At 43.7% G+C, this 21,100-nt stretch overlaps 1 protein-coding gene across 5 annotated transcripts in view; it reads right to left on the bottom strand.

Moving 5' to 3' along the window:
* The window catches only part of Wif1 (Wnt inhibitory factor 1), a 119,665-nt gene that overhangs the window by 19,161 nt on the left and 79,404 nt on the right, over positions 1 to 21,100 (bottom strand). For all 5 annotated transcript variants that reach the window (XR_015623702.1, XM_087555333.1, XM_087555334.1 and 2 more), the window contains 1 exon segment: positions 6,302 to 6,410. Coding sequence is in view for 4 of the 5 variants with exons in the window: in XM_087555333.1 (XP_087411459.1) it covers positions 6,302 to 6,410 (109 nt within the window). In the remaining variant the exon portion in view is untranslated.

Genomic DNA, 21,100 nt, shown 5'->3' with positions numbered 1-21,100 from the left:
GGAGATGGTATTTTGATCACCCAGGCATCCTCTGTGGAACTTATGGGGGTGCACCAGCTTTCATACCTTAAAAAGGGTTTGTTTATTTGTTTGTTTGTTTTTAATTTTTTAAGCAGGGTATTTTTAAAATCCTAGCCCTTGATAGGTAGAGGCAGGCAGATCTGTGTGCATTCAAGGTCGGCCTGGTCTCCACAGAGAAATCCTGTCTCAAAAAATTAAAAAAAGGGGTCGGGGATTTAGCTCAGTGGTAGAGTGCTTGCCTAGCAAGCGCAAGGTCCTGGGTTCGGTCCCCAGCTCCGAGAAAAAAAATTTTTTTCCGATCTGGAAATTAAAGACACAAAAGGGAAGCATTAATTTATTAATTAGAATGAGACATTTGTGGGTATAATTACCACCCCTAAAGAGCCAGAAATAGGCATAATATAGAATGTAATTGCCATTAAATGAGCCCTTGGGACAATAGCCCACTTACTGTTTGTTTTTTATTCTTCTGGCTTGAAAGTATCAACACAAATTCTCTGAAAATGTTCTGCAATTCGGCCTGGACTCCAGTAGTGACTGAGTCATCCAGGTTACTGTTTATCAAGATGCGTGTTAGTGTAATTTGGTGTGCTAAGCGAATGCAGTGGACAGGCTGTGTCTCATGAGTTAGCTTCTCGACTTGGAGTCACTTGCACGTCTGCTGGGTACTTGTCACGTCCAGATATCAACAACAAAGCTAGGAGGCAGGATGTAGCAACTCACAATGTTTCTGCACAACAAGGATGAGGAGGCCACCGATTTCCTAACAGTCACAAGTCACAAGGTGAAATGGACTAATCAGATGTTGACTTCTGGATGAGAGACTAATTGTAGAACTTTCCAGAATATAATGGATTACCATACCACCCACTGGGGACGACTGATCTAGCTGTAAGCTCCAGTTCTGCCTTAAGTAAATAAACAATAAACAAACAAACAAGCAAATGCAAATACTGTCAGTGGGTGTACACAGAGCTTTGCATGATGGGTACAGCTACCAAGCACAGACTCATCTTAGTAAACCAAGGCAACCCTTTTCCCTTTGGACTGTGACTATACCTCCCTTAGTAAGTGGGCTTAGAAGAAGAAAAGAGCTGGGAGCGGCTCCCACCAGCACACACCCTGGCCATACAATCTTCCTGATGTGCTCACAAAACTGAAGTTCCTTTGCAGGCCCTCGCATTGCCAGGAGATCATAGGAATAGAGCCACGCCCTTCAGCAGAGATAAACCTGTGTGTAGAGGTCTACTTTTACCAACGGCTGAACGAAACAAGGCCAGGCATTGCACAGCCCAGTGCAGGCTGTGCCGTGTAATCTAAAGCGGGCTGAATGAGACCAATTTAGAAAAACCAAGACAGAAGAACTCACGTGGCATTCCGTACGCATGCAGACACAGTTGACAGCACATAAACTGACTTACGGAGAAGTACATGAAAATGTATTCTGACTGAATACCCCTTCCATGAGCACATGGGCATGGGTCTTACTCCAGAGCATCCCGCCATTTGACCACTACCCTTAAAGGAAGATGAGAGGCAGTGGGAACTCAATGAGGGCCTTGGGAAATAGCTCAAGTGTTTGCCTTGTGAGTATGAAGACCCGAGTCTGACCCTCAGAACCCAGTGAAAATGCTGGGTGTGCACTACAGAAAGTAATGAAGAGATCTTAGCACTGAGTGGGATGTCCCTTCACATCTCTGGGATCTCCTGGAAAGAGGGGGCAGAGAGACTGTAAGAGCCACAATGGTGGATGACTACAAGGAAGCTGTTTTCTGCACATAGCAGGGCAGCCATACATATGAACTCACATGTATGCGCACAAAGCATGTATGCGTCACATGTATGATGGTGCGCACAAAGTCCTATGCAGAGTGAAAGCCAGACAAAAATCCCAGCACAGTGTGACAGAATTGGGAGCACAGTTAGCCTTGATGGATGGATGGATGGATGGATATGTATATGTGTATGTATGTAGATATATATGATGTATTTGTGGATGTGAATGTGGATGTATATGATGTATATGATATATATGTTTGTGTATATGTGTGTATATGTACATGATGTACATGTGTATGTATATGATGTATATGTTTGTGTATGTGCATATGCATATGTATATGATGTATATGTGTATGTGTATATATATGATATATATGATGCATGTTTGTATATATGTATATGTGTATGTGTGTGTAGATGTATATGATGTATATGTGTATGTGTATATGTATGTGTACGTGTATATATAAAGAATGGGAGAGAACAGGAAATTGGGTGGGTGGGTAGGCAGGGATGCACTAGGGAGGAGCTGCGGGACTCCTCCCTTTATATATATATTAAATTAAAATGCTAGGTATGGTGGTACACGCTTGTAATCCTGGCCTGGAGGAGGGAGGGACAGGAGGATCCCTTGAAGCTTATTGGTTGAGTAACAGAGCCTGATTTGGTGAACTCCAGGGCGATGCCTCTCTCAAGTCAGTTGGACAGTGTTCCTATGGATGACCCCCGAGGTCATTCTCTGGCTTTCACATTCATCCACATACACGTGCTCTAGCATGGACCCCACTCCAGGAACATGCATGCACACATACACATGTATGTAAGACTGTTCAACCTAAGTAAGTGCTTCAAGCAGCTGCAGCTCTTGGTCTCTCAGCAAACACCAGCCCAGAGAAATCAAGAAGGTGTCCCTCCAACATGAGCACATACTTAAAAACTTCTACACACTGAATTCCTCAGACATACTGCCGTTCATGCAATGGCAGAGTGTTCAAAGAGGCAGGCCTTGGCTTTATGAGGGAAAAATATGCATATAACTCTGTAATTTTACTGAATCACGCCAGTTTGTGTTTCCTGTTTTCGTTCTCTTCAAATGCCAGAAGGCAGGCACTTCATAACTATTAAAGATCAAGAGATGTCTAGGCACAAAGGCTCCTGTGGGATAAAAGAACAGCTTAGCAGATTGGGATATAAAACAGCCCAGCACAATAATGAAAGCTACCTGGACGCTTAAGAGCAAAGCACACTGATTTGGTTACTTTTTAATAATTCAAGGTCCCTCTGCTTCTCCTACTGTGGTGACCAAGCTAATGAGGGTAGCGAATCGCTGCCCCGCAATGATCTGAGATCCCCGTAAACTTCTTGCACCTGCGGCTTTGCGAACAAACCCTACATCTGCTTCTAAATGAAAAGAAGGAAAGGAGAAAGAAGTACGTGCACCCACCAAGGTGCAAGGTAAAAGCAGGCTGTGACCTGTGTCCATGCGGGGGCACCACTGAAAACAAGCCTGCTTCTTTGTAAATCTCTATCCCAAGCGGCATCTGCTTTGCCCTCTCAATTTAATGTATTTAATTTTATTATTTGTATGTGTTTGTGTGTCTGTGTATGTGTCTGTATGTGTGTGTGCATGTGTGTATGTCTGTATGTGTGTGTGACTGTGTGTGTCTGTATGTGTGTCTCTGTGTGTGTGTGTCTGTATGTATGTGTGTGTATGTGTGTGTCTGTATGTGTCTGTATGTGTGTGTGACTGTATGTACAGGTCCTGATTGCCCTCTGTCTTATCTTTTGAGACAAGGTCCCTCACTTGCCGGCTAGGAGGTCTCAGAGATCCTCTTGTCCTGGTCTTTCTGGGATGACGGTTCTGCACTGCCAAGCTCAGCATTTGCCAGAGTTCTGTGTGGCAAGCACCTTCCTGGTGGAGCCATCTCTCCGGCTTCTAAGTGTTATTTTTCTGGATTTCATAGCATTAGAATTTACATGTTTCCTGATAAGCACATTCTTTCAACATGGACGCAATATGTGATGTGTCACTAGCTCCAAGAGTAGAATCTGTCACTACAATCATTTTACTAGACCCCCAAAATGGTTAAAGTTAGGCAGATGTCCGATGCAAGCACAAAGCTAGAAATGTAATGATTTGAGTTTTATTGGAGGCTCAGCCAAAGTAGCCATGCAGCGAACTGAGCTGATGACTTAATGAGTTTGCAGCGGACTGAGCTGATGACTTAATGAGTTCTCATGAGCTTCCACGTTGAGTTTTGCTAGTCAGAAAAAGGAAAGGGAATAAATTAAAATATAAATTGGACAGTGAGAAACATGCTAAGTGTTCATTCTTAGTTTCTTCTTTAAAAGGGGGGGCAGGCAAGAAAAATGTATACAGAATTATCTTTAGCTAAAAAAAAAATCACATCCCATGGCAAGAGCTAATGTAGTGACTGCATTCCAAGAACTTTCAGAGTTGGGTGCTTGCTGTCTCCCTGAGCTAGTAAAGCCCTGAGGATGCTGCTATCTTAATGGAATCAAAACATCCATGTATTTGGAGTAGGATGTCCATGTCCTTAAGATAACTAATCTCAGGCATTGGAATCTCCAAAATACAAACCCTTGCTCTTTCTCCCATGCAGATGAGCGGTGAATGCCCTGGGTCTCGCTCCTACCTGGGAGGCTGCTTCTCACAACAGCACTGGGAAGATGACTGCAAGGAGCTAGGATCCTGCTCCCCTGGGATCTAGAAAGGCTACCCTCAAGTCCCACTGTCGCATGCCACACAGGTCCTCTGGAAAGGGCAGACCATAGCAACCCAGTCTCTGTAAAGGGGCCTCACTTCTTAATCACCCTACAGATTCAAGTCAGTTTCTGAAGGGATTCTCACTTGACACTTGACAATTTCTTAACATTTCCAGAAGAATGACATTAGAAGTAGGGGCCACCATCACTTATTTAAAAAACCCCAATAATACCACGGGCATGCTGCCACTATGCATGCTGCCACTATGATGCTGCCACTATGCATGCTGTCGCTATGCATGCTGACACTATGCTGACGCTATGCACAGAAATGTATGGGCACAGCAAGAGAGCCTCTTCCATCAGGAAAGCCAGTGACCGAGAACAACACAGGCTCCTGCTCCTCGTTCATTGACTGCCGAAACAAATTCTCATGTGATACCAAAAGCACGTTTAAATGATCACTTGGCAGCTTTCCGAAATGGGTCTTAATTTTGAAACATAAAAGGAATGGGGGAAATTGCAAAGGGGAAAGGTAAGTTTAGCAATATGAATTCTCCCACTCATAAATAATAAAGAACCAATAACTTGAAGGAAGTGATAAAAGATAAGGAAACCTATTTTATGTCACAAATAAAAACTAATAAAACCTCTATTATCTCAATACAAAAACATCGGTAGGCTGCACTGAGATTTCACATCAGTCTAATAAAATCAGGACAGGTGTTCTATCCCAGAAGGAAAATCTGTTTGTTGAGCCTTGCATTAGGAAGGAGCCTAAGTAAGTCAGACAAATAGGACCCCTTCCCTTATAGCTGTGAGCGTCTAGTAGTTTCAAAGGACATTCTTCATGGTGTTTATAGCATGAAAACTCTAAAAACACAATCTCATTACCAAAAAAAAAAAAAAAAGAAGATGAGGGGGCGGAGAAACAAATGCTAGCATATTCATAACAGGTATGTTAAAATAGTTTCATCCTTATGAGGGTAAGAGCTGACAGAAAAGTCCTTAAATGGTGCTGGTCATGAAGTGTCAAATCTAACGACATAGATGACAAAACACAGGGGCACTTTCTGTTTCCTAAAGACCAGAAATCCTGGGCTCTAGCCTTGACTTCGTTTGAACTTATCGCTAACATTTGACTTTGTTCATATCAGTTACACTGTGAGAGCCTTCATTTTCCTAAGCTTCTAAAATGGAGCTACAGTTCTGGTCTCACCATGATCAAGTTAGGTAACCCTTGTGCAGGTATCACACAAGGTAAAAGGCTGGGACCAAATCTCACACATGGTTTTCTCAGCCAAGCAGAAGGGGTAGACCTGGAGGCTTGCATTGATGTCCGTCTGTCCCTTACAGGGTTTCTGACACTGTTGTGACGTTGGGGAACTTTGTCTTGTTTATCATTCATTCCCAACCAACTTTGCTGTGTGTGTGTGTGTGTGTGTGTGTGTGTGTGTGTGTGTGTGTATAGATCCATTTAATCAGATGTGTTTATCTTCTGTTATCTTTCTCCCTTTATTAAAGAAAGGAACTAGAATCAACTAATGACTTGGGTGTGGTCTGGGCTACACTGGGATATGAGGAAAGTGTAAACCCATCATTTCTTTATCCTCATCCTAATTCTTTGCCTGAAGGATGATGACTAATCTGCCCCAAATTAAACAGCTCTCCTCAGGAGAGCATCCCATAATCCCTCTAATGGATGACAAGTGGATCCTCATCCCCATTAAATCTTAGAGGCAAACCCTTCTCCGAAGCAAAGGCCACCCACCTGATGCCTTGTGAGGCACTGTTCCCAGCCGAGGGACATTGACAGTTGGGTCTGCCATGATGCCTTTATCCAGCGAGCGCAGCGACAGGAACTCATAGAAGTACTCTGCCTACAACAAAAGGTGTTACCAGTCAGCACCAGGGAGACCACAGTGATTGAGAAGGCATTTCTGGATGGACCATCCACGTGAAGGGAGTGTAATCTTTTTCTCTCTGGGAAATCTTCAGCCCCAGACATCTAAGACATCGTATAGCCATAATTCACATCCCTTGTTTTGTACCAATGGAATTGGACCATGCTTGGAAGGAAGAGAGTCCCTAAAATGCTCAAAGCATTTATTTAGAGCTTGCTTGCTCAAAAGGTCATTTAACTTCTACAATATTATCATAAGATATATCAAAACAATTATCGACCAGCCCTTAGAGAATCCAGCTCAGCCTCTTGGATCATTAGTTGGTTTTTTGTTTTGCTTTGTTTTTTTAATCTAAGAGGAATCTTTTAGTCTGAATTTGTAGAGCTGTAATAAATAGTGATTAATGAAATAGAAATCTAATGGCAAAAAAGACACTTAAAGCCCCAAATTTAAAGATGGTGTCATTAAGTTTGAAAGGTTTCCATTGAAGGTGTCCATTCAATAGAGAGAGAAGCCTAAAAGCTTAAAACAACATAAAACAAAAACATTGGAATGACAAGAAGCCATAAAACTTTACAATGTAAACATCTTCATTTTCACACTATGTCAATAGTTATGGAAAACATCTTGCTACTCAGGTGACCACCAAGACAGAAAATAGTTATGGCTGGTCTAACCGTGGTGCTTTGATGCTCGTGGGGGCTGGATGGAGAGTAGTTAAGAGCACTTGCTGCTTTTCCAAGGGACCAGAGTTCAGTTCCCAGGTTCACAACTCCAGGTCTAACTCCAGCCCCAGGGCACCTGATACCTCCTTTTGTCTTCTGAAGACACACACATACACACACACACACTCTCTCTCTCTCTCTCTCTCTCTCTCTCTCTCTCTCTCTCTCTCTCTCTTAAAAACATGGCTTAGGTTAGGAACAATCTGTTCTTGCTTAAGAATAACGAGCGAGTAATAAAGGGCACACGTGAGCCTGCAAGGTAGGCAAGCGGGGAGGTCAGGCCACCCTCTGTAGGGACAGAGCTCTGGATTGGTTAGTCACAGACATGACTTACAGTCCACGCGTGGAGTACTGAGTGAGACTGCAGGGGTTTTTTCCTCAAAGAATGCGATTTTCACTTACATTCAGTCTAGTTTTTATTTTATAACATGGAAAATAGGAAGAATGCACAGAAGCCATTCAAACCACTCTCTGCTTTAAATCACTGTCGCGTGCCAAAGACTTCCTGGAAGATAAAGATAGACTTGCAGCTGCCACAGAGTCTGTCTACGTGAACAGTGAGCTAAGAAACACTCCCTGGGTTCGTGGAGCCAAAACAGCACCTTCATTAACCAAACCCCCTTCTTTGGTTTGAAGCAGTGATTCCAAAGCGTCCAGAAGTCCACTGCGTTTGTTCCCTTAGAGAGTGACAGAGTTAGGCGAATTCGTTTATTAAGTTCATCTGCTGAAGGGGGAGGGTCGGTTCACGAAACAGAGGAGTGTCCCCCTATGGAAGAGAAGGCAGAGATCTGAAGAAAACTCATGAAAGCAAGGCTGTCAGGAAAGGTAATTCAATTTACAATGAATTCCTTTGAGGGGGAAGAATGAATAGTATTTCTGTCCCTGCAGAAAAATTGATGAGAAGGACAGCAGTTTTCAGAGACCCAGGTGTTTCCAATGACTTCTATCAACCGTACCCACTCTGCACTTGATTCCATGGTATTTATCACTAAAACATTTTATTGTAAACACAGTCGAAGTGGCACTGTGAAAGGACTTGACGCCGGACCCCACTATAATTAACTATTTTCTGGTTATCCGTGCCACCAAAGATGAGAAAAGAGCAAACAACAAAAGCACAGCAAAGCCCGCTGACAGACACCGTGTGCCAAAGTCAACAGCAAGTCTGTACTAATGAGACTTTACTAATTAAAGAGTGGCGGTAAAAACCTGCAAGGGTAGACCAAGAGACTTCAAATCCTACACAATACGTTACCCCGTTACCCCGCAAACACACCTTTGAGCTTTATCACTTTGGGAATTAAAACTGCCTTCCTGTATGCGATATGTTTAAAGTTACATTTGTAAAACTTTAAGGTTGTTTTGGTAAGAAACTAGTGGGCTTTTTGTTTTGTTTTTGTTTTTAAATGGTTTTGTTAATAAGAAGAAAACTGGAACATTGAGATTAAGACATTGCGGAACTAGAACTGATAATAACTTTTAAAAAAAATTGTTTTCCACTTTCTCCACAGTTTCAGTGTGTGGTCTGTTTTATTGTGAAGTTTAATGAATGAACTTAAAAGCAAGCATTGGACCCACTGACAGGTCCAGGCGGTTAGCGGCCATGACTGATCTGAGTGAGCACTGGAGCTCAGTTCTGGGCATCCATGCTCACACAACCATCCTTGGTTCAGATCCTTGAATGTGTAAGAGGAACAATGGGCGTTAAGGTCATTCCCGAATGTTTTTTCCAAAAATTTTTCCATAATGTTGGAAGGCCGTGTGGATCAGGGAGGAGCTCAGTTTGATCCTGGAAATGCAACCTCCAGGATCCTTCAGTTCTCTGTAGCATCACATAATGCAGGCCAGGAAGACTTAGGTCTCTAAGGTTCACTGTCTTCTAAGTAGGCTTAGTGTGACTACAGAGCAGGGAGAGACCGAGCCAGATGGGTTTCTCTAGAATACCCCGGCCTTATTGGCGCTACACTATGGACTTCGGGTATTGTTTTAGTTTCTTTGGTCGTTGGTACACATTCTAGTTTTCCTACTACCAGTCACTGTGATTCTGGATCTAAGAAGTCTCCATGCACAGACTGGTCAAAACCATTTCTTAGATCTTGTCAGCAGAAGGAGCAAACCTTGTCTACTTACCCTTCGTACTGAGGACAGCAATTGTGCTCTCATCTCTGAAGTACACAATTTTCTTCGTACTTGGTTTGGTTTTGGGTTTGTAAGGTTTTTCTTATTACATTTCAACTTTATTTTTTATTTATTTAGTGTTCTTGGTGGCACAGAGTACGTGAGGATGTCAGGGGACAACTTCTGGGAGTTGGTTCAGTCCTTCGTCATGTGGGTCTTTGGGACTGAGCCTAAGTTGCCAAGTTTGGCTACAGGGCCTTGACCTGCTGGGGTCTTCCACCAGTCCCATATTCATTTCACACACATGTGCATTCTCAAAAGATTCTTGCCCGTTTACTTGTTTAATTACATCTTAAATATTCTAACTTGAAGGTTACTTGCAAATTAAACATTTTGTCTAGCCTTGACCCCTGGCTTCTTAGAAAAATCTATTTACCATTGTAAAGAGTTCTACCTATTGCTACCAGGTGTGTGTGTGTGTGTGTGTGTGTGTGTGTGTGTGTGTGTGTGTGTCATTGCCACAGCATTTAACTTAAGGACTTAAGTTAAAAAGTCATAAATGGCCGCTCAAACGAATGTTAGATTTATGTCATGTTCTACCTTCTAGACAGAACTTTCCATTTTTACCTTATTTATAATATAATAAATATTCCTAGACCCCAATCTCTCCATTGGAAAAACTTATTTGGAGGCGAATAAAATCCAAACTCTATGCCAAAAAGAACAGAGAACCAGCCTGAGAGTTTGGGAACAAGTTTCACAAATTACAGATTTATTACTTAGATAAAAGGAGCTCTGCGTATGAACTGTAACAGCAAAGTTATATTGGAGACTGCTATTAGGAAAAAGTACGTTTTTTTTTTATTATTAAATGACATTAGTGGAAATTCAGGTAGAGAGGTAAGGAGAGCAGTGTTTTGGGAAATACATGAAGAGTGTTTTGTGTTCAAACAAAGAATGAGTCTATTCAGCAGAATGATCGGGTCACTTTTAAATTAAATTGCTGAAAAAAATTTTTGCTGGACTGGTCTGCCGCACAGTAAAACAATTTCTTTTCATGGAGAAATATAAAAGGCACACAAATATTATCAAGGGAGGAGTGCTGGAAGCCATTCATCTTGCCTCCAATGAACTTGGCTGAAATCGGCATCATTCCGTCCAGACAGATGAAGACATCTCTTAAGAGGCAGAGTTGAACAACTCAGAAGCCTTTGGTTGGGGCTTTTGGAAGACAGACAGAGAAAAAGAAGCAGAGACCCACATTAACACTGGGAGGAATCTAGTGTTTCTTTTCTACCTTTGAACTCCTAGGCTTGGAGACGATGCTTAGTCTAATAAGCATGATAACCACAGAGACCTCTGAATCAGTCTTTCATAAGACCATGGCCCCCAAACCTCTATTAAACTCTATCATGATATTGACCCAAGTGGCCGTAGGAGAAAAGTAAAAGTCTAAAGGTTTCCTCTTTGCTCCAAAGGATATTTAAAACCCTTGCAGACTCAAGGCCTAGGGCAGGTAGTAGGTTCAACATTTTAAATAATCCATGCTGAGTGTTGACTATACCCCAACTCCCAGTCTTATGCCTCTCTACTGTCCTTTAACAGTCTACCATGATTATAGCATTCAAGAGCATTCAGATCAGCAGGGTACTAGGTATGAGAAGTATCGTGGGCCATAAAATAGCTCCTGTACTGTATGGGGAGGGTGGGGAGATATCTATCTAAATAAACAAGAAAGGGAACAGTACAAGGTTAAAACCCCAACAAAATGAGCAGGCATGCTCAATGCTTAAGATAATCTGCCTCCTGCATGACAGAAGACTGACAGCCCTCACCTTCTCCTTACCTGTAGGGGGAGGGGCTGATAGTAAATCTGATTCCCCAATTGTTTCTTGATTATGTCAGTACAGATGGAAGAAGCCAGTTGCTGGAAGAAGAGAAAGAGGTGGGATTTCTGGGTCCCAGGAGGAAGAGAAGAGAAGAGATGGGGGCGGGGGAGGGAGGAAGAAAAGAAGAGGAGGAGGAGGATGAGGAGGAGGAAGGGGATGGGGAGGAGGACAAGAAGGGGGAGAGAGAGGAGGAAGAGGAGAAGGAGGAAAAGGAGAAGAGGAGAAGAGGAGGAGGAGAAGGAGAGGAAGAGGAAGAGGAGGAAGGAAGGAAGGAGGGAAGGAAGGGAGGAAGGAAGGAAGGAAGGAAGGAGGGAAGGCAGGCAGGCAGGAGGAAGTGGAGGGAGGGCGGGGGGATGTTGGCCAGGCCTTGGGGAGAGGAGCATGGACACCATGTAAGGCCTGGGGGCGAGTAGAACGTAGAACCAGTGGTGGCCTCAGCCTCGGGTGGAATCCTGACAGAGGATAACTGGTTTTAGAGCAATAGATTCTGTGCCCAGCAGTTGTGTTATCTGGCTGGTTTTAAAGTGTTAGAACTGTCTGGTGTTTTCCATCTATGGCAACTCCCCTGGACAGCAGAAAGCACAGCCTGGTGGTTGTTAGAAGATTGGTGGAGCTGGCTGCCGGGTGGTTGGCCACCGGAGAGTGATTGCAGCTCCCAGAGAGTGGCAAAGCTCACAAGAAAGAGCAATCATGTTTCTAAAATTACACACAACATTCACCCTTCAAGCTCCAGAATGTACTGCTGAATCACCTTGCACATTCTGTTTTCTCTGCAAGTCCAAACCAGTTCTCTCTGCTCTGATCACAGCAAACCTCGAACAACCAGCAGTCACCGTCATCATGGTACACCCAGACTCCTTCTCCCAGTGACTTCACCTGGACTGAACTACAAGGACCTAATCCTTCTTCCCTTTCTCGTCGTGTTTGTACCAATTTCCTAATCCTCTTATAGACACCGTTTAGGTGATGATTGTTTTGGTTGAATGAGTGTCCCCTAAAGTGACCAGATGGTGCAGTTGTAAGGTGAGGGACTCTTACAGAGATGGGACCTTGTGGGAGGTCTTTAGACCATGGGGGACACGCCCTCAAAGAGAATCCTGACCTCCTGGGGCACTCCTTCTGCTTCCTGGATGGACACCGAATGGTTAACCTTGCCTGCTGCTGCCATAATCTGCTGGCCTCTCTAGAGGCCCCAGTCCATGGGCTTAATAACTATATTCCTCACTGTAAGTCACCCGTCTCAGATATTGTACCGGAGCGATGTGAATGAGCCTGTGGGTGGCTACAACTCAACAAGTGCTGTGAGCGCCTCCTGCCCAAGTGCAGAACGTTCTCTCCTCCTGCCTCCTGCCCATGCGTACACTCTCGAATCCTGGTTCATTATCACCTGATACAGCTGGCTTCTTCAGGCCTGGGAATGGTACTATTCTTTTTCCAATAGCAAAGACCCTATGCGTGGTTCACTGTCTTTTTTTGTTCTCTCTTGTGTCCCTTGAGCGGGGCTCTGGAAAGTTATCTTCCCCTTTCTTGTGCTACCTTTACCTGAGTTGTTCTCCTTTGCTTCGTTCTTTCAACTCTAACCCAACCTTTTCTCTCTCATATTGGCATTGCTATAAGTCCTCCTTGCTTTCCTTAAGAAAACAAACAAGCAAACAAACAAAAAAAAAACAGCCACAAAACAAACTGCCATTCTCATTGAAATATCAAAATATCATTTATCCCATGTCTGGGTCCTTTCCTGATGCTCCTTCTCTCCTGGATGAGGTCTTTACCTTGTCAGTATTTTCATGTCTTCCCCTTCAACAGGTATCATCTCCTGGAATTCTCTTGGCCTGCAGTGCCACCACAGCCATATTCACCTCAGTGCCTTCACCTAGGCTGACTTCTCTGGACTTCAATCAGCACGTGGTGACCCAATAAATAAACCACTGTGTAATACTGTTCAACCGCTCACAAATATGTGTCATGACTTCCGAACTAAACAAAGTTTTGATGGGAACACACCTAGCTTTTACTCCTTTTAAGCAGGACACTAGGCTAAGTGTCCAGTCCCTAGCAACTGTGGATTCCTGGTAGGTAAGAGTGGCATATGTGGATATGTTTCCCCCCAATAGATTGTTGGAGACAGGCACAATTAAAGAATTTGAAAACTCTCCGGGAAGTGAAGAGAAAGGTCTAGCACTGCACTCTAGAACACGTTGTGGTAACACTAGTTTCCATCTCTCCTGCAGGGCAGAACTTTCTGTTTTGACAATCACTGACTGGCTCTGTGGGTCGAAGGATGTCTCCAACTTTGCGGCCTGGTCACCCTCTGCTGCTCACATAGAACATATATGGACAGCTTTTGTTTTAAAGGGCAACCAAATAAATAATGATACTTGATATCCAGCTACTCTGTGTGTAGTTTGTGCTTATTCTGGAACAAACCCTCGGCCATGAGACTCCCAGAAGGAAGATAAATGGACAACATCAACAGAGTCTGCCTCTGAAGAATAGCGGTGTCCATAAGTTCTGCCACTTGGAGCTCTAGTCTCTTTGCTTTCTGTAACGTTCAGGGTGTAATTGTAATAAGACTGGGAATTGTAGGAATATCAACTATGCCCTCCCTCCCTGTGCCTTCTTTTGCAACTGGCTTTCAGGAAAAAGTTTTTTGTGTGTACAAAATCAAAATAAGAAACAGCACCTTTCCACAGAGAATAGTCAGTTATTTCACTAGTTGGCATTGCGAGGAAAGCTGCATAGGGAGGGAATACCAGGCAGCCCGGTTGTTCTGTTCTAGTGATCATCTTTATGCACACCAAACCAGACCACGGCTAGTGGGCTGGGTGTAGCGAGTGAAATTACTGGAATATAATGGTGACATTAAAGCTTAAAGTTCAAGTAAACACATCTGGGACCATGCGAGTTTTGTAAACTAAAACTGGCAAGAGATCACACAGTTGGGCTTCCCATAAATTTGAAATTTCTAAGACATTTTCCATTTTTCCTCCTAGCGTTTGGAATCATCACTGCTTCTGAAAACCAGAAACAGACCTGGCAAGCTGACAGGCCATTGGCTAGTTGCTCTCTTTCAGAATTCCGCAAGACCCAGGGGCAACAGAGGGCTACGGCCGAGCCTTTGTAGCAAATGACCCCAAAGTTAAGGTATCTATTTTGAGGTAGAAAGGGAACAGGGAAACTAGAAAAGTAAGTAGATGGCATTAGATGGTAGGAAAGTCTCTTCCAGGTCTGTCTCAAGGCCAAGGGAGCAGGGAGAAGTGCACAGAGCGTAGCTTCGCTCCTCTCTGTAGGGCTGGAGGAAGATCTCCTTGGTAGGATGTGTGCCTCTCATGTGCTGGGTTTGAGCTCCAGACTCTAACTACAGATATAGCCCTTCTCTGCACATGGCTTTCAGCAGACTACCCACATGCCCACATGCCCACTGTCGGCAGCCTTGGGCTTCTGAATACTTCCAGTTCCCCTTATGCCATGCTGGGTAATTAAAATATAGGACGATGAGGGACCTAAGAGAGAAATAGAAGCTACGTGTGTTCTACCTGGCACTTTAGAGATGAGGAGAGTCTGAATGGGAAGCTCACCGATTGCTGGCAAACATGAGGGCTAAGGTTAAGCTTCAGTAGCAGGCGAGTGTTCAGAGAGGAGGAGAAAAGAGACCCCCGTCTTCTTGTCTAAGGACATATCTGATTTTTGCTTTTAAAGCTTCACACAATGGTGAGTTTTCATTTGCTTTGAGGCAGGGAAAAAATGCTGAGAGAACTTTCCTTAATCGTTACTAAAGATGAACAATTGCCTGTACCATCCTGAAGTCTACGTGTTCTTCACTAGCATCTCATTCACACATGTCACGGGGTCGGTATCGGCACGTTCCACTTTTTTGGACAGAGCATGTATAAAATGGACATACGAACTTGGGAAACACATGTAAATTGTGCCCAAAAGGCAAGAGGAGTGTTGCCTTCCTTTCTCCATTCTGTGTGGTGTGTACTTATCTCTATAGGTGCGCTTACTCATTCTAGTGGTAACAAGTGTTTGGATATTTTAACTGACTTAGAAACATCAGGAAAGATTCTCAGTGATGACTTTCAAAATATTTCAAACAAGGTCATGTTTTCCTAAGGTTTTGAGGTCTACGTAGTTTTCAAAAATCCTTCAATATATTTTTATTGAATCCACATGGACAGTATTAACTTGCTTCTTTCATTAAAAAAAAGATTAAAAATAGGGTTTTTTTTTCTTCTTCTTAGCTTAGGCTAATATCGTTCAAAGTACTTTGGAGAAAGTCATGGGGTCTGTCTGAATTTAAATATTTTGCTCATGAAATTGAAATTCCATATGTCAAAATACCAACTGCAAGATATTCTCCAATGGTTAGCTTGTCCTGTTTCTAAAAGCCAAACTGGAAAAGGGAAATATAACCTCATGGATACAAAATCCAGAGGGCTAAGTTTTACTAGCACGGTAAAAGGCTATCCATTTATTCTCTACATTTCATTTTACACTTTAGAAAAAGTCACTGCCTTTTTAAAATTGCTCTTTTGAGGACATTTTCAGAACATTCATTTATCTTGTGTGTGTGCGTGTGCGGGCGCATGCATGTGTCACAGTGCTCACGTGAAGGTCAGAGGGCAACTTGTAAGGCTCTGCGCTTCCATCACGCGAGTCCCAGGAGGCCGACTCAGATCGTCAGCTTGGCAGCAAACACCAAGCCACCTCAACAGCCCCCAAGGCACCCTTTGACTGCAGTCAGCTCATGCATCCCTGCGGTATTTGCCTATGTGTCCATTGTTTGTCCTGTTTCTGGAAGGGAGAGACAGATGCAGGCTCCGATCCATTTCGTGGGTAAAGCCGATGATAAAAACCCACCAACCACAGTCAGGTTTCTGTGGCTCTGACTGCCCCGCCCCCCAGGATACCGGAGGGATTCTGAGCTCTGGCTAGATCTGTGTGGCCAAGTCTGTCTGTCAAGATCCCTGGGTAATTCTTTGAATTCTCCCTTCTACATAATCCCATTGTTTCTCCAAAGTCCTCGCTCAATCCCCCTTCCTTCTCTCAACTCAAAACAATGATTACCCAAAATGAATTCTTAGAGCTCTCATCTATCCACCTGCAAACAAATGGTCCTTTCAGATCACGCCCCATCATTTTCCTTTCCCGAGCCCCAGAGCCTGGCCCCCATCAATGATGTCATCTTTCCTCATGCACACGGGAGAATGCGGATTCTGTCTCTAAAACCCATCACTTCCAGAAGAGTATAATCATGGCCTTCATAGTCTTGCTCAGTCATTTTTCCGTCTCAGTACAAAGACCCATGATCTTTGAATTCCAGAGAACATGTCTCCATCTGTGTTTTTCTGGACTTTGTTTTTCCATAAGCAACCGTCCTTCTTTGATGTACAAATGGCAGCTGTCTCTCCCCTTCTTAGCCTCTACTTATTCCCTAGTTGTGTTATGTGCTTTTCCTCCTTAAAACTATACCTGAAATTGAAGCTCTGCATATAGTTCCACACACCCTTGGAATCTGTACTTGTGTGTCCATAGGTATATGACTAATTTTTTTTCTGAGAAAAATGGACCTTTGTTTCTTCTATAGTCTTTAAGGAGTATACAACTTAAAAAACAATTAAGAACTGCCACCTACCTTCTTAGTTTTTGTCTCTGTAGAGTTTGAAGTTAGTCTCCCATTGAATAATTCTTAAAAATCTAGGACTACGATAGAGTTACAGAGACCCGCACGGTGACCTAAGATGTGACTTTGATCTATTTGTGGGGGTGGTAAAGACTTGCCCCATGGAAGGATGGAAAAACGGAGATCTGCTCAACGAGAGGAGGTTACACAGGGGAGAAGGCAACTTTTCCCAGCAGAGGGAAAACAGTAGGAAACAGCTCTGGCTGGATGTCAGCAAGCCTGAGGAGGCTGAGGAAGGCCATCATCCCGTTCACAATGAGGTTGTGAGGAGTAAATGTATGTAGGGTGATGTCGAAAGCTGACATGTGGCAAGCAGTCAACAGATGCTGGTCAGCATTAACAGGATCAAGGCAAAGTGCTTTATTGGACAGAGTGGTATGGGTTCCTGGGAGAGGGAGGCATAAGCTCATGGAGGGGAACTGCCTAGGATTCTGGGTGCTTGGGCTGGAGGTGTGGGATCAAGAGTAACCTCTAAGGTCTTCAGCTTGATCATCCTTGTGCTGTGAGTACAAGCAGCAGGACTCAGAAACAGAGCAGGGACTTGAGAATAGCCCCTAACAATCTTTGTGTCTAAGTCTCCAAAAGTTTGAGTTAGCACGTGCAAGCAGAAGTGGAATATTCTCTCTCTTTTATTTCTTTTCTTTTGGGGGGGGTTGGATTTTCATTTACACTTCAAATGTTATCCCCTTTCCTGGTTTCCCATCCATAAACCCCCTATCCCATCCTCTTTCCTCCTGCTTCTATGAGGGTGTCCCCCTCCCCATCCACCAATCCCTTCCTGCCTCCCCGCCCTGACATTTCCCTACACTGAGGCATCGAGCCTTTACAGGACCAAAGGCTTCTCCTCCCATTGATGCCCGACAAGGCCATCCTCTGCTACAGATGCAGCTGGGGCCATGGGTCTGTCCATGTGCACTCTTTGGTTTAGTCCCTGGGGGCTCTGGTTGGTTGGTACTCTTTGTTGTTCTTATGGGGTTGCAAATCCCCAAAAGGATGGAACTAGAAAATCTCTTCCTGAGTGAGGTAACCCAGTCACAAAAAGACACACATGGTGTGTGTTGTTGTAAAAAATAATAAAAATAAAAAAATAAAAATGAAACGGTAAATGTTAAGTGATAAGTGATAAGTGGATATTAGCCCAAAAGCTCAGAATATCCAAGATACAATCTACAAGACCACATGAAGCTCAAGAAGAAGGATGGCCAAAGTGTGATATTTCAGTCCTTCTTAGAAGGGGGAACAAAAATATTCATAGGAGGAAATATGGAGACACATTTTAGAGCAGAGACTGCAGGAATGGCCATTCAGAGACTGCCCTACCTGGGAATCCAGCCCATATATATATACAGCCACCAAACCCAGACAATATTGATGATGCCCAGAGTTGCATGCTGATAGGAGCCTGATATAGCTGTCTCATGACAAACACTGAGGAGGATGCTCACAGTCAACCATTGAACTGAGAACAGGGTCCCCATTGGAAGAGTTAGAGAAAGGATTGAAGAAGCTGAATTCTCTTTAATTTTAAAATAAGTTCATTAATATCATCAAATAGAAAATGTAGATGACAGATGGACAAGTTGAACCATACCACGGAGACACAATTAGGCCATAGAAAGTAGACTGTTCACTTACAGACTTTATAGGGACTCAGTTTCTTTAAAAGAACAGAAAGCTTCAGTCACTTTTCTAAGGTGAAAGATGGAGGGGAAACCATAGATTGAGAGACCAAGAGGGGCAAGAGGATGTGGACCTTATGTGGAATTTGCAACATATAATAGGAAATTTAAATACTAGCTGTGTGCTTCATCATATCAAGGAGTATTTTAAAGCTCTTAAGTTATATGTATATTATATGTAACTCATAGAGAACAATATGTGACATATAGTCCACATTTACTTACTTATTCATGTTTTTTCTTTACCCTAACTCACGTTTTTTCATTTCCCTAATTGATAGAAACTTTTCATATCACAGAGACAACCGCGAGGTGAATTCTCACTGTTTAAAAAGCAAAAAGCAGTTGAGTGTGATCACACACCTGCAATCCCAGCCACTTGGGAGACAGAAGCAGGAGGATTACAAGTCTGAACCAGCTTGTGCCACCTGGCAAGACTCTGCTCCTATATCAAACTTTAAAAGGTTCAGGGATGGAGCTTGTGACAGAGCGGTCCCCTGGCACACATGAAACTGTTGGTTCTATTGCAGCATCAGAGATTGAAGGCACAGGTCTGAGCTGGCTCTGAGTGTTAGCGATAGAGGCCAGTGCCACATCAGACAAGAGAAGAGTTAGAGAAGACAGGACATTGACCCCTCCTTTGAGAAATTCTGGCCTTTTTTTTTTTTTTTTTTTTTTTTTTTTTTTGGGCTTGGACTTAAGGAAGTGAGAATTTTCTCTTAAAAATACATTAACATTTTATCCTTTACAGCCAATTTCCTATGTTACTAAGGGAATAGAGAGAAATCATATGTCAGTAAGATATTGTAGTTAAATTATGCTGTGTCTAGATTTCTAAAAACCTGTTTCCTTCTTACAGACTTTATCTCCTGCTTCAGCAATCAATTTTGGCCAACAGCTCCTAGCATGGTAGAGATTTTAAAGTAAGTCAATTCTAACCAATGGCAGTAATCATTAATAATAATAATAATAATAATATCAAATAATAATAATGTTTTCACTTAGACAAAACAACAAAAGAAAAGCATCCTATTCAACCAGTCTTTCTTTGTCCATTCCTTCTTTTAGTTATTAGTGGGTTCTTACTGAACCTTCTCAATATGGGCCAGACATGGCTTCGGGGGCTGGGGTGCAGTATTCAGTGATGAACTCAAGCTCTGGTCTTCAGAGAGCTTGCTCTCCATGGGGTGAAGAAGAGGACAGAAGTGGAAAACAAAATGCTTCAGTGGCCAAGAGCTGTATGCAGCGTGGGAAGGCAAAGCAGACTAAAGACGGGGGACTAAAATTAGCACGGCAGGGGTTGGGGGTGGTGGTGGAAGGGGGGTGCTCTTTAGAGAGTAGGAACAGAAAGGCTGCTTGCTATGAGACGACGACTTACCAGAGGCTAGACCAGAGGGAGAGCAAACATGTGTCAGGGAAAGGTTAAGAGAACAGTTAAGACTAAGTGTCTGGGACAGCAGCACACCTGGCATGCTCAGGAAACAACATGGAGGCTCTGTGGACCGAATGGACCACCCTGGCTACCAGCATCCAGCAGAGGAAGCTGGAGCTTCCATCTCAACACATGCAAGGCCATCAACATTTCCAGGGGAGGGCTCCAGGAGAGCGACACAATTCTAAACGTCTTTTGGCCCAGAGGACACTCCAGTAAGTCACAAAAACCCTACCCCCCTCCGCCTTGATTCTTTTCTGTGTTGTTGCCTCTTCCTAGGCCTCCATCTACAGGGAAACAGAAGGGGCCTAATGAGGTGCAGCAACCATAACGCCCCTCCCCGCTCCCAGACCACCACCTACAGCCCAGACAGGGAAGAAGCATTAACTCTGAATGAAGACCAGAACAATAATCTGAGGACATTTTACCACCCGAGGCTATGAGCAAAACCCAAGGATGATTCTAAGGATTCATCTCAACCCCAGGGCACGGACCCAAGGATCCATCGCAATGCCCAGGGAAAAACACTGGAGGCTTCCGGGCTAGCTGGGAAGGAGCGCAAGGTTGACTCCCCACGATGGCATTTTGCTTATTTGGAGTAATGGTTTTAAGCCCACTTCAATACTTATTTGAGAACGTTAAGAGCCAAGGGGAGGCAACCGACTTTCCATTTGTGGTGTTAGCCAATCCCACAGTCTTCCTTTGTCGTTCACTTAAGGCACGCCAGAATGCTAGGATGAACCGCAACCTTCTTTATACTCTGACTTGTTGTATACGGCACCCAGTCCCTTTCTCGCTTCCAAGACACTTTTCTGCAAATTCCACAGTCCTTGCCATTCCTTTGCCTAGCTTTGTCCCTAATTAATGATCAGCACTCCATTCTAGGAGAGCAGTGGATGACAGCGCTTTCGAGTCTCGACGAGCAGTTCTGAGACAAATTTGAGCAGACACCCTGGTTAGGTTGATTTATTTAAGAGAGGGGCGGGGGGAAGGGAGGGAGGGAGAGGGAGAGGGAGAGATGGAGAGGGAGAGAGAGAGAGAGAGAGAGAGAGAGAGAGAGAGAGAGAGAGAGAGAGAGAGGCCTTAAAGCTGAATCAACTGTCATCTTTTAGTGACGACTGTTGATCTGATGTGGTG

Source organism: Rattus norvegicus, chromosome 7 (assembly GCF_021556685.1).
Source record: "Rattus norvegicus strain SHRSP/BbbUtx chromosome 7, alternate assembly SHRSP_T2T, whole genome shotgun sequence".
Classification (NCBI taxonomy): Eukaryota; Metazoa; Chordata; class Mammalia; order Rodentia; family Muridae; genus Rattus; species Rattus norvegicus.
This window is presented reverse-complemented; position numbering and strand designations above follow the sequence as displayed.